The sequence below is a fragment of the Periplaneta americana genome, chromosome 15 (assembly GCF_040183065.1).
Source record: "Periplaneta americana isolate PAMFEO1 chromosome 15, P.americana_PAMFEO1_priV1, whole genome shotgun sequence".
In the NCBI taxonomy this organism is placed as follows: domain Eukaryota; kingdom Metazoa; phylum Arthropoda; class Insecta; order Blattodea; family Blattidae; genus Periplaneta; species Periplaneta americana.
In genome coordinates this window covers 126,824,232-126,837,203 of record NC_091131.1, presented here as the reverse complement: position 1 = coordinate 126,837,203, position 12,972 = coordinate 126,824,232, and the positions used below count along the sequence as shown (strand labels likewise).

General features: G+C 34.4%; 1 protein-coding gene across 1 annotated transcript in view; it reads left to right on the top strand.

The window, feature by feature from the left end:
• Positions 1–11,504, top strand: part of LOC138715322 (aminoacylase-1-like) — an 81,617-nt gene extending 70,113 nt beyond the window's left edge. The window contains exon 8 of the mRNA XM_069848104.1: positions 8,972–11,504. Coding sequence (XP_069704205.1) covers positions 8,972–9,130 — 159 coding nt within the window. The 3' untranslated portion in view covers positions 9,131–11,504. The remainder of the gene's footprint in view (positions 1–8,971) is intronic.
• The last annotated feature ends 1,468 nt before the right edge of the window (positions 11,505–12,972 follow it).

The window sequence follows — 12,972 nt, the reverse complement described above, 5'->3', positions numbered from 1 at the left end:
GGCAAATCTTCAGAGTAGGTATTGAGAATGGGCAGTCAGAGTTTCAATGTATAGAGGAGAAAGAAAGGTGTCAGGTCTCTCTGCATTGTAAATGCAGTTAAGGCTCTTTTCATTGTCTTTAAGTAAACTCTACCTGGTAGCATTCACTTCAGCATCTCTCTCTTATTTCAGTCTGGTAAGTTATGCATTGGTGCACTGGTGTATGGTATTTCGTAAGTCCTTGTCTCTTTGACTTGTGAGAGGAGAGGAAATTTAGGTTAAGATGAGTTGTCCCAGAATATTAATCCATATTTCATTACAGAAATTATGCCATTTTAAGGGTGTTTATGACGCCAATGAAAGATAGGGATCTTAATGCATAACAGAGTTCAATTCAGGAGTAGCCCAATATATTCAATGTGCGTTATTCAGTTCAAGTGATTATCCAATTCCAAACCAAGAAATTTTGTGCTTATAGATTCTTTGAGATCAATTCCATTAAATCTAAAATTAAAGGAAAACTGAGCACTATTACATGTACTGAATTTGATTACACAGGCTTTATCAACAAAGTGCTAGTTTATTGGCACTAAAGCACTCATCCATTATACTGAACACTACCGGTACCTATATTAAAAGTGTTTATAAATTATCATATTATTTGCTCTAAATAATTACCATACAGTTGTTATCATATGCAAAAAAGATTACCTGGGATAAATTATTTAAATAGTTGAGATTAAATTTTTAATATAAACTAGAAACAATGCAATGAATCTAAAAGTCATCTCTGGGTAACTCCATGTTTAATAAGAATTTTTTTTTCCACATTTTAGCTATTTATACAAAACCGAGTAAATGCAAGCCTCAAAAAGTTACATAATGTTATTAATACGAGTCTAAACCTTTTATTTATCATAGACATACCTCATACTGTGACTGTTCTTAAGTACCCACATTAGGGAAGAGAGATGGCAACATACCTACTGCATTACCATTACAATTTTCTTTGCTTCTTTCTAGCCCTCTTGTCTTTCCTTTTGACTCAGAACAAGATAGGGTTGCCAAATTTTTTGAAGAAAATACGGGATGCTAAGGAATCGACAAAATTTCGCATAGAAAATTGACAAATTATTCAGTTTAGTTATGGTACTAAAAGCAACTTCATTCTAACTTCAGCATTTAGGCTTAAATTAATAGGTACCGTAGAATGAGGTGAAGTGACACAGTTTCAAACTTAAGTGACTTGCATCTTTGGCAAATGTGTGTTCATTTCTATGTTTCATGCAACAAAAACATGGATCTTGTATTCTAGTTTCTTATTGCATACCGAAATATTGTGAATGGATAGCTGTTTTTAATTTATTTAAAAATATATTGGTGTCTCACTCCACCATTTGGTTTGCGGTGAATTGATACATCAATTATTTTTCATCAATTTAAGACGATTTTGGGCTTCTATGAAATCTTAAATCTTACCTAGGAAAAAAAAATTCTGGTATATGTCACAACCTGCAGGCCTATAACCCCTTTGCATTTTTATTCTATTCTATTCCTACTTTATAGCATTCCTATTACACAACTTAACAAATAAACAACTAACTACTGAAATGATCTCATTAGGTTTAAAAGAATAGACACCAATGTACTGCTACAAACAGCATTTCGTTTGTACCCACAATAAAAGTAAAGATAAAGACTAAATACAGTAGTTCTGAATTCTAGATATACCTGAGTATACATGTGAGAGGGAGGGCTTGAGAATGGGCTTTTATATAGGTAGGAAAGCTGGCGAAGGGAAATCAGAAAACTGAATATGATGACTAATTCTGTTGTTGTTTTCTAATACCAGGCGTTTGACAATAAAGTCATTTGACCTCTTGCACTCCAATATTTTTCAAAGATATTATCATGGTCAGCCACTGAAGCAGATTTTGAGGTGTTCCGAATCCATTTCTTGGTTTGAGTTGCACAATGGGCAGTTAGGGGACTGATATATTCCAATTCTATGCAGGTGTTTGGCCAAACAATCATGGCCTGTTGCCAATCTGAATGCAGCTACAGACGATTTTCGGGGTAAATCGGGAATTAACTGTGGATTATGATGCAGAGAGTTCCATTTTTTCCCTTGAGATTGTGTTATCAAATTTTGTTTGTTGAAGTCTAAGTATGTAGATTTAATAAATATTTTCACAGAGTAATATGTAGATTTAGTAACAGGTCTGTAAGTAGCAGTGCTGCCCTTCTTTGCTAAAGCATCTGCATTCTCGTTTCCCAGGATTCCACAATGGGATGGTAGCCATTGGAATACAATTCTTTTATTGAGTGATATTAATTGAGAGAGCATTTTAGTTATTTCTGCTGTTTGAGATGAAGGTGTGTGTTATAGACTATTGATAGAACAGCTGCTTTGGAGTCTGACAATATAACTGCATTCTTAAATTTAGTGATGTGAAATAGAAGATTCCTGAGACATTCACTTATTGCAATGATTTCACCATCAAAACTTGTTGTTCCATATCCAAGAGATCTATAAAGTGAGAAGAGACAGCACGTAACACCTGCACCGGCACCTTGTTCTTTGGAGATCAAGGATCCATCAGTGTATAAATGAAACCAGTTTTGTGGAGGGTACCTAATATTAATTGTCTCTAAAAAAATGACTAATTCTTTACCAGATTTATGATTATCGGTATTCTGAGTAATTTCACTTACCGATACCTACTCTACTTTCATCTAAACTCTCGGCCTCATCTTAACACATCTTAAAACTTCAATGCTAATGTAATATCTATGGAATACAATAAATGAAATGAAATATGCCATGATGCTATAATGACGAAATGCAAGAACAAGAACTATGTTACTACAACTTTACTTTGTGGGTAGAATCCTGTTTTTGCAGATTATGCATGACAAATAACATAACTGAAGGTATCGATTTTTAAGTCTTGGCATACATATTTTAGTGTGTACAAGTGTTGTGTTAGTAAAATGTAAATTCTGCACCATCTGAAATTCCAATTGGGTTCAATGTATGTTGAAATTTTAACCATGCTACAACAGTAAAGAATACATGCTCATTGTTTTATTTTGTATTCCTTAAATCTATATGTAAGGTGGAGTCTTTGTATGCGACTTAGTCCTTACGTTTGAGTGGGAAAAGCTCGAGAGTATCCACCAATTTGTACTTCCTTGCGTCCAAACATATCCTAGAAACAGTAACTTTGTGGACTTCAAGGCTTCACAAGTTATCTTGGACACTAACTTTGTGCACTCCAGGCTTCACAGGTTAAGTCCCAACACTTCTTAGTTGAAATTTAAAAAAAAATTGTACACGCAAACTATTTTCGCAAGTGACTGCATGAAACACAATGTTGTTTTCACTATTAATACTTTCTCACATTAATGATTCATTTAGTAACATGATTCCCTTTAAAAGTAGCTCTTATAAACACGAAATACGAAACAAAGACAAGATTGAACTGTGATACACAGGGGCGTATGCAATAAGGGGGTTACTGGGTTTAACCTTCCACCCCCCCCCCCCCCCGAGAGTGTGTACCGAGTAAACCTGAAAGCATCGGACTCTTAATTGAGATATGTATCCATTGCACAATTTATATAATTTTAATTTGAAACTATCTTTCCAGTATCATCGTTGTATTTGTCACTATGTTTTTGTTTACATTTTTTCAACCCATCCAGTGTATAAAATATGTAGGAATTTCATTTGTCAAAGATATATCTTTTAACTTTCACTAACAATGTATTATTTCGTTCTTGTATAAGTATACTTAAAAAAGATGTTGCAATTACAGTATTTGCTAAAATTAAGTTCTATTTAGTTATATTGGTACAATGTATTATTTGTATTCCTATAATGTCTATTTGCATTTAATTGTTTAGGCAATAATTTAGTGCTGGCACAAACGGAATAATGAACAGTGTTTATTAAAGCGCATGCTATATTCTTGTTTAATATCCAATCATCTATAGTCTAATGGTAAACGCAACTATAGATTACAGACATGCAGGATGGCACTGCGTTACATTCCTACCAACACCCCATGACCACCGTGCAGACAGAAGTAATATGGCGTGCTTGCGAGTTGGTTGACTGTGCTCGAAGTGTTATTTAGAGATGTGAAAGTGTGGCTGATTTTATAGATGAACATAGCCATAGTTCTATAACTGCTTGAAATCATACCCATATTCATACGACTTTTTTTACTCGAAACGGCTTGCTGAGTAACTTTCGGTGCTGGACCCTGGACTCATTTCACTGGCATTATCACCTTCATTTCATTCAGACGCTAAATAACCTAGATGTTGATACAGCGTCGTAAAATAACCCAATAAAATAAAAAAATCGAAACAGCTTCAAAAGTTACTGTCTTTCTTCGTAAATCACCCTGTACAAGAACGTACCTGCACTTGTGCACAGTATGTATTGATGTATTGCTTTCCTTGTTGCAATAGTGTCAACTTCTTTTAATTTAGTAAACATTTCTTCATGTGCATTATTTTTCTTAATTCGATCTGAGTACTCTGAATATTTAATTTTTCAGACATGTGGAGTTCAGTAAAATTAGTAACAAATTTACTGAAATGTCTCAGTTCAGCCATCATCCACACTGTCAAGCCATTTAGCCACCGACATCAGCAATGAAAAATACCGTGCTTTCTTAACTGTGGAGGCCACACACTGACCAACTTTCACGTGCACGTTTGAGAAAGACAGTTGAAATCAAGCTTCGACAGATATTTTTTAATGCTGGCAAGGAGGACAGTTTTCAGCGACACACACCTTGGTTTTGCGATTGTTTTGCCTGTACAGTTTCATCCATCTGATTAAAACTGAGTAAAAAGAACGAGGTCTGTGGCCACTTTAAAGGCTTTCTGAGGTTCTTACCTTGCTGGACATATAATATATCATAATGCTTCTTCCTTGTCTCCTTCTTTTGTGCCTATATCTTTATTTCTTCCTCTCACTTCTTGATTTACTGCATCTTCCTTCTTCTCTTTTTTTCTTTTCTTTATGTACTTCACCTTCTTCTGCTGCTCTTACTCCTTCTCTTATTTCTTCATTTCAAGTAGAATTAAATGTTCATTGCGTTTTTCTAGGTTTCTAGTCAGGTTGAATATTTCCACATTGATTCAGCCTTCCAAGGTTCCTCTTGCCATTTGGTATCCTACTCTAAACAGTTTTCTGTTTTCCATGCAGTCATGTGCTCATTTCTATTTATATGTTTTATTATTATATTATTATTTATTTAATCATTGATGTATTCACTATTATTCTTACATACATATTTATTCATACATCATGCTTACTGGCTATGGTACACCACCACATGCTTTATACTGGCTACCCATAACCTTCTAATTATGAGGTGTGATCATTAAATTCCGAGACTGTGTCTACTGTGGCCAAAGGGATCACGTGATTGACACACACGCGCAGCAGTGACACTAGACAACCTTGAAGAGACGCGACACAAAGTTTCAAAGCGCTATCTTCATTGAGACCTCTGTTACACAAGGTTTTGTTAGTAGGTGCATCCGCTCATAATGGACTCGAAACTGCAGCAGAGAGCCAACATCAAATTCTTCGGAAAATAGGCAACTGAAGCCCATGGAATGTTGAAGCAAGCCTACAGGAATGAAGCAGTGAGTCACGCAAGGTGTTTTGAGTGGCATTCGCGTTTCAGAAATACCATAACATTGCTGAAGGACGACGAGAGACCAGGTCGACGACACACATGCAACACTGCCGAATATGTCGAAAAAATTCGACAAATTGTGCATAATGATCCTCACGTCCATTTTGAACATGAATGACCAAACTCTGAACAGAGAACAAATGGATGTTCCATGACGACAATGTGCCAGCTCACAGAGCTCTCACAATATGCCAGTTTTGCACCCGTAATAAGATGGTTGTTGTTTCTCACTCCCATATTCAGATTTGGCACCCTGCAACTTTTTTTTTTTTTTGTTTCTGAAGATGAAATTGAAGCTAAAGGATCGCCGTTTTGGAATGGTGGAGAAGATCCAATGCGAATTGCAGAAGGTGCTTGACAGGCTTCAAGAACGCAACTTCCAGGAGGCATTCCAAAAATGGTAGACCTGTTGGGATCAATGTATAGTTGCGCAAGGGAACTACTTTGAAGGGGATGATAGCCAAATTTAAATCAGATAATTTTATTTTCATTTATGGACAGGTCTCGGAATTTAATGATCACACCTCGTACAATATTTACTATTTATCTCATCTTAGACTGTGCTTTTTCTATGTTTTATGCTATTTTTATTGTTATAATCATAACCTACCAAAAAGTTCATCCACTCTTCTCTGTCCTATTTATACACTCAAACTAACCTATTTTTACCAAAAACACGTCCCCTCCACAACAGCACCTTCCCCATTCATATTCAAGTTCTGTATTATAACAAGTTTTATTTAGTTCTGTGTGTAATGTTTATTTTATGATTTTGTTAACTTGTATTCATTGTGGGTATTCTTCTATCATATGTATACATTAGTATTACCTCTATAATTCCATTTTAATTTAATGTTTTTATCCAAGATTGTACAGTTTGGGCATTTCAATATGTTATTGGCTTTGTATGCTTGATTTATAACTTCCAAAATTCTGTTGTGATGGTACTAAATTACTCTTGGTTCCACAAGTAAAGAACCTTTGTTGCAGGGTTGGGTTCAGGAAACCATAACTCTGACTGACACACTCCCCCAATTAGTGAAACTGTGGACAAAGATACCGTCAGGAGACCACCGAGAATGCTGTGTTGTGAATTTTCCTTTTTTGAAAGAATATCCCTGCCACTGCATTATGGTTTCAGTTGTGTCTTAGCGCGTCGTGGTTCTCAGTGAATTTACATTGTTTAATTTCTTTCGGCTGTGGATAAACTATAATAATAGTGAAGTGCCTTCACAGCCACAACCAGGGCCTTCTTCTGAAATGACGCCAACTAAACGTAAGAATTGTAATAAATCGCCAATAGGAAAGGGGACGAAATTACGAAAACAAAGTTTACTTATAGTACAAAATGTTAAGAAATTTGTTAGAAGAATAATTCAAAATGGTGGAGTTTTGTAAAGGAGGAATATTAATCAATTGGTGAAAGAGGCGACAGGTTTTAGTTTAAGCAGTATAAAGAGAATATCAAATATTGAAGATCCATCCACATATCACACTCTGGAAAAAAAAGGGAAGAAAGAGAAACTGTCCTTTTGAAAAAATTGATGATTTTACACATGATCTTCTGTGACAAACAGTGTACGAGTGCTACAAGAGCGGAATGTCACTGACAATAGAATCCGTAACGCATACTATACGGGAAAAAAGTAGTGGCACTGACTACGAATTTTCTTATGGGAAAAGTACTGTTCATAGATTACTCCGAAGTATGGGGTTTTTACATAAGACAGTGAAAAGAAAACCCACTAGAGCTGAAGCCAGTAACATCATTCCTGGAGGTACTCGTATCTCGAACAGATAAAAGTTGCATTTGCAAGGCTACAATGATGTGTATTTACTGTAGATGAAATCTGGTACGACAGTCATAATGTGTCTCATGAAAAACTGAACAGATGACTCCGAAAACTGTGTGGTACCAATATCAGGTGCAAAGGATGACAGAATTGTTATTATGCACTGTGGGGGGAGTTTCGGTTTCATAGATGGTGCTCTACCTGTTATTCACAAGAAAGTGGCAGATGCACCTGCAGATTATCATGGCACAAAGCTCTGCAGTTTTGGAAGAGTGGTTCGAAAATAGTGTCCTGAAAATGCTACAGAAGCCCTCTGTAATAGTACATGACAATGTACCTTATCACAGTTTTCAGTGTTACTTTTGTGTAGCAAATAACTTATAATAGAACCAGAACCTAATCTTGTTTACTAAATTAGTTAGGCCTAGCCTACAGCATATACAGTAGACTAAATATAAATATTTCAATGCACGATGGCATAACAACAGATATTGTTTACTTTCCTTAATCTAATAACAGGCATGCTAACCACTTGGTCAGTGATGACCTGTCGTTATAGTAGTAGTAATAGTAGTAGTAGTAATAATAATAATAATAATATTATTATTATTATTATTATTATTATTATTATTATTATTATTATTGTGCAACTGATTTAATTTCTTCGTAAATAGAAAATACATTGAAAAGAATCCAACCAGTTGCAAAAGAAAATATATTTAAAGAGTCCAGCCAAGAGCAACGTGCCAACAGCTGAAAGTTTTAGCAAGATAACTTCCCCTAACTGACCTGTCAATCACTGTCATCTGTGTAGAGTGGTGTGAGGTCAGGGTTCTTTACTTGTGGAGCCGAGAGTAAGTAAAGCTTCATATTTTAGGCTGATGCAAGAATCCTTTGCCATGTAAAGGTAAAAGTGTTCCCATTAGGTGTCATATTGGTGCATGGGGGGGTGGAAGCAAGGAAATGCTGTTTCGTGTTTTCATGATCTCGGCACTACAGTGAGATGATGCCACTCCAACCACCTTTTTACTCCTGAGAAAGACCTAGTATTCAAATGGCCAGGAGGCTGAGTGGACTATAGGGCCATTCTGGAAGTTTGATTACGAGAAGAATCACCACCTGGTATTGAACCTAGGACCTCCCAATCCATAGCCAGTTGCTCTACTAACCAAGCTGTGTTTTGGTAACAACTCTGTATAATTTCGTATAATAATGAGTTTTTTTCTTTTCTTCTTTTTTTTTTTTATACAATATCAGTCATAATAACGTTGTACCATGTGTATACTCGTATGTATTAAAATAAATTGATTTGTTGGCATTATTTTTGCATGCAAAGATTCTTTATGCCAATCAAACAGACAAAGCCAAATATAAATGTAAGCTGAACTCAGAGCATAGTTCATGAATTACTTTAAGATGGAAACCCATTTCAGGTTAATAAGTGCAGTACTTATAAGAAATTTTCTTCTTTAGGTTGGCTTACCAGCTTTGGGCTTCTCTCCGATGAATAAGACGCCAGTATTGCTTCATGATCACGATGAATTTCTCAACGAGGACATTTTCTTGAAGGGCATTGACATATACTGTCAGATAATTCCAGCTGTTGCCAATGTTCCTCCTCCAAAGAAGTGAACTTAATTGTCTTCGTGGGTCATGTAAGTTGCAAGAAAACAAAAACAAAATATCCTTTCCCAGTGTTCCAGTAATCTCCTTGTGGGTACTCGATATGTCTATTTTTATAGGCTTGCAAAGATGCCTTTATGTAAAGCGTGAGGAGTGATTGAGGCTGATGAATATGTATCATGTTGAGTAACCTTCTTCCTATTACTTGCCAATGAAAACTTTTTATTTTGTCTAGTCTTTAAGATTAAAAACAAATTACTTTAGAAAAGACTTGGTTGTTTGAACTGCATAAATTACTTTGCGTTTCATCAAAGTACAATGACTGATTTATGTGCAGTTCCCCTTTCAAAAAACTTTTAGAATTCTTTTTTATTTCTATTAGTACAACGCACATTTTATCAAAAATAAATACAGTAGGCACCAAGCGTTGTGATCACAGTATTTTGTTTCCTTAATTCTGTTAATTAGAGAACAAGAATTAGTTTAAAAATTATATTTGTGACGTGAATGAGTTGTATTAGGCTAAACAGTTGTACTATTAGCAAAGCATATCCATCAGTTAGGGACTGGAAATTGCAATATTTCCATTGCCAACTGTATGGTTAACTACATTTACCTGTACAGCACAACTTTTCTGCTATACTTTCATCTCCTTCTCTTATTTGGTAAATGCATATAAGTAGAACATTAAAACATTGAACATATCTAGCAGTGAAAAAAATTAAGGTCAAAAGATATGAAATACCCACACTATTATATTTTAAAATGTTGGTAGATAGATAGTCAGGATCAGGAGTGATCAGGCATATGTTACTACCTAGTAACTGTCAGTTCTACGTGAAATTGTAACTTTAATTCTGATAGATTTTAATCTGTTAATAAATTTGAGTCACAAAATAGCTGTAGTAATAACCAGTGATCATATATACAGGTACCTACTGTACTTCAGACGTCTTTCCAAATGTCTTCACATTATGTTCACTTTTATTAACGTTTTAAAAATATTTGTTTATTTTCGTGCAGACTTCCTGATTTAGACCTCGTTTCATTAATTCTGTAAGCAAAGAGCAAATTTGTTTTTAAATATTAAATAAATTATATTTTATATGGAATCCTTTTTAATAGATTAATGCAAATCTAAATCTGAATCTAAGAAAATATAGGTTTGAAGTACTGTAAGTCAAAAAGATACATGTGTAGTGTTACATGATTGCAAAGTAATGAAATCTCACTCTTCATCATTTAGATTCACACCCTGCCCTGATTTGTTACCTCCCTAGGTAATAATGGAATGTAAGATATGAGTTAAACTGTAACATAGGAATACTTTGCACTTTTTTAGATACATTCAGTATCTGTTTACATTTGAGGAAATGTTGTAATGTTGGCTTCATGAACTCCCATAAAATTAAATTTTAAAGAGAATGTGTTGAAATTTTTAGCTGTATTTCAACGATAAACTTCTGACAATAAAATCAATCTTACATGTCAAAGAAAAGATATTCTGCTCGTGGAACAAGAACACAAACTGGCAGACATGATGAAAGTCTGATTTTGATTATATATTCGAGAGAAATCTACATGAAAACTTTCTCCAGAACTAGAAGTGTCAAAGTAGAACTTAGGTTATCATCTATGTTTCGTGAGACAGGCAACTTTCTTTCCTAGATGAGAGCTGTCACTTTTAGTATTTTTTTTAATGTCATTGAAAATCCTAAGATGTTTTTTCTCGTGTTTTGTCTACGTGTGGCCGTTGTTGCTCTATATACAAACATAACTAACTTTTCCTCAATGTTAAATGAATTATAGTGGTTGTAATGTCTGTTGCTATGTTAAAGTTCAGCTCAGCTTGCATTTAATTACTTACTCGCTCCACTCTTCACCTTCATGGCTAAGATTGAAGCGTATCATCTGGGTTTTGGGGTCTTTGGCACAGAATGTACATCCTTCTCGTGTTTCTAAATTACCATAATTTAATTAGTATAATAATTATTATTATAACCTTTTAATAGGTACCATTGTTTCCTATGTAATATTTTCATTTCTAAAAGACATGTTTACCATTCTGTGCAGGAACCAAGAATGGTTATGTTATTCAAACATTATCCACAAAGACGTAGAAATCTTATCATAACTGTAACAAAAAATTCTGCAGAGTGTAACTATTAGTATAGACTGTACAGTGTTTCTCATGGTGCTTTATGTATGTCAACTGCAGTGATAACAGAAAATGTTTTATAAAAAATGTATATTCTAAAAAAAATAGAGAAAGAGAGAGAGAGAGAGAAAGGGAAAGAAAAATGGAAACACTAGTAGCTTTATCTGTCTAGGGATGTAAAGTTATTCTACATTCAATACTGATTCTTTTTTTTTTTTTTCCAAACCCTAACTAGTCATGTTATTGTGAAATTTTGCAAATGGTTCAAGAAAATGTTGTCTATATTTTATAAAAAAAATGTGGAGTACTGCAGGTTGCATAATCTGTGCATTTTATATGTTTTGATAAAATAAGGAGTGACTTGTTGAAGTGATTTATTTTATAACACCCTATTATCTCAAGTCTATGGTCATATCATTGAAACTCTCATTACTAATATTATTCTTGCATTGAAGCCTCAACACTTAGGAAGTTAATATCTGAATATGACAGCAATTCAACATTTGTAACTTCTTCTTTCCTCTTCACCTTAACTACTAACAGAAATTTACGTAAATTTTTCAAAATGTTTTCACTTACAGTTGCATAATTTCTTATATGCTATTCTCTTGTTTAGTTCCAGAATTTGCTCTTCTTTAAATAATTTTCTTAGGTTTTGCATTCCTGGACGTTACAACAATATGTGCACCACATCATCTCTCTCTCTGCAGAAGGGGCACAAATGCTGATTATTTTTAAATGCATTGTGGACGAGTGTGATGATTTACAGTCTTATCACCTAATGATTAGATTCATTTGTGTTGATGTCACAGTTCTTAAATTAATTGCGTTGATCTGGTTGGCACAGATGGTAAAGTTGGTCTTCTGTGCTCGAGATTGCAGGTTCGATACCGGCCCAGATCAATGGCATTTAAGTACTTAAATGTGATAGCCTCATGTCAGTAGATTTACTGATATGTAAAAGAACCCCTGCGGGACAAAATTCCGACATACCAGCGATGCTGATATAACCTCAGCAGTTGCATCATTAAATAAAACATAATTTACCTTTTATTTAAATGAATTGCTGTTTTTCGGCAGCTGTCGTTAGAATTTCTTCTATTAAAATTGATAGTTTCTCACTAAAGGACTAGATTTCGCTGCCTGGATAATCTGTGATATTTATGGCGGACAAGTTTTTTTTTTTAATACTTTGATTTACTTTGCCATTCTTGTTTTGTTGATGTTTCATTATTGCCAGATCATTGGCTTATGGTAAATATCCTCTGTAGTTTAAAAGAATTGTTAAATAAATTCCAATGAAGGCTGAAGCAGGGCATAAGATTTGTTGTTATTCAAAATGCAACAAGTTATAAGATTTTCAGGGAATGGAGCATTCCTTTTATGATTTGTATTTTGAGTCTGGAAAATATAGTTTGAGGAAGAGCTTCACATATTAGTAGGTGATCTCCATCCATTGATGAAGCCGAAATTTCAATCTTGTATAGATAATTGGTCAGGAAACGGGGCAGCCAAACTACAAAAGTCTCTGTTATTAAAAAGTTATTGTAATGTTATCATTATTTCAAATGTAAATGTTTACAGTATCTTAATATTAATCTGATAGACCTTTAAATATAAATATTATTGTAATGTAGGGTATCTGAAGATGCAGATGTTAGATTAACTGCAAGGATTCTTTGGTTATATGCTC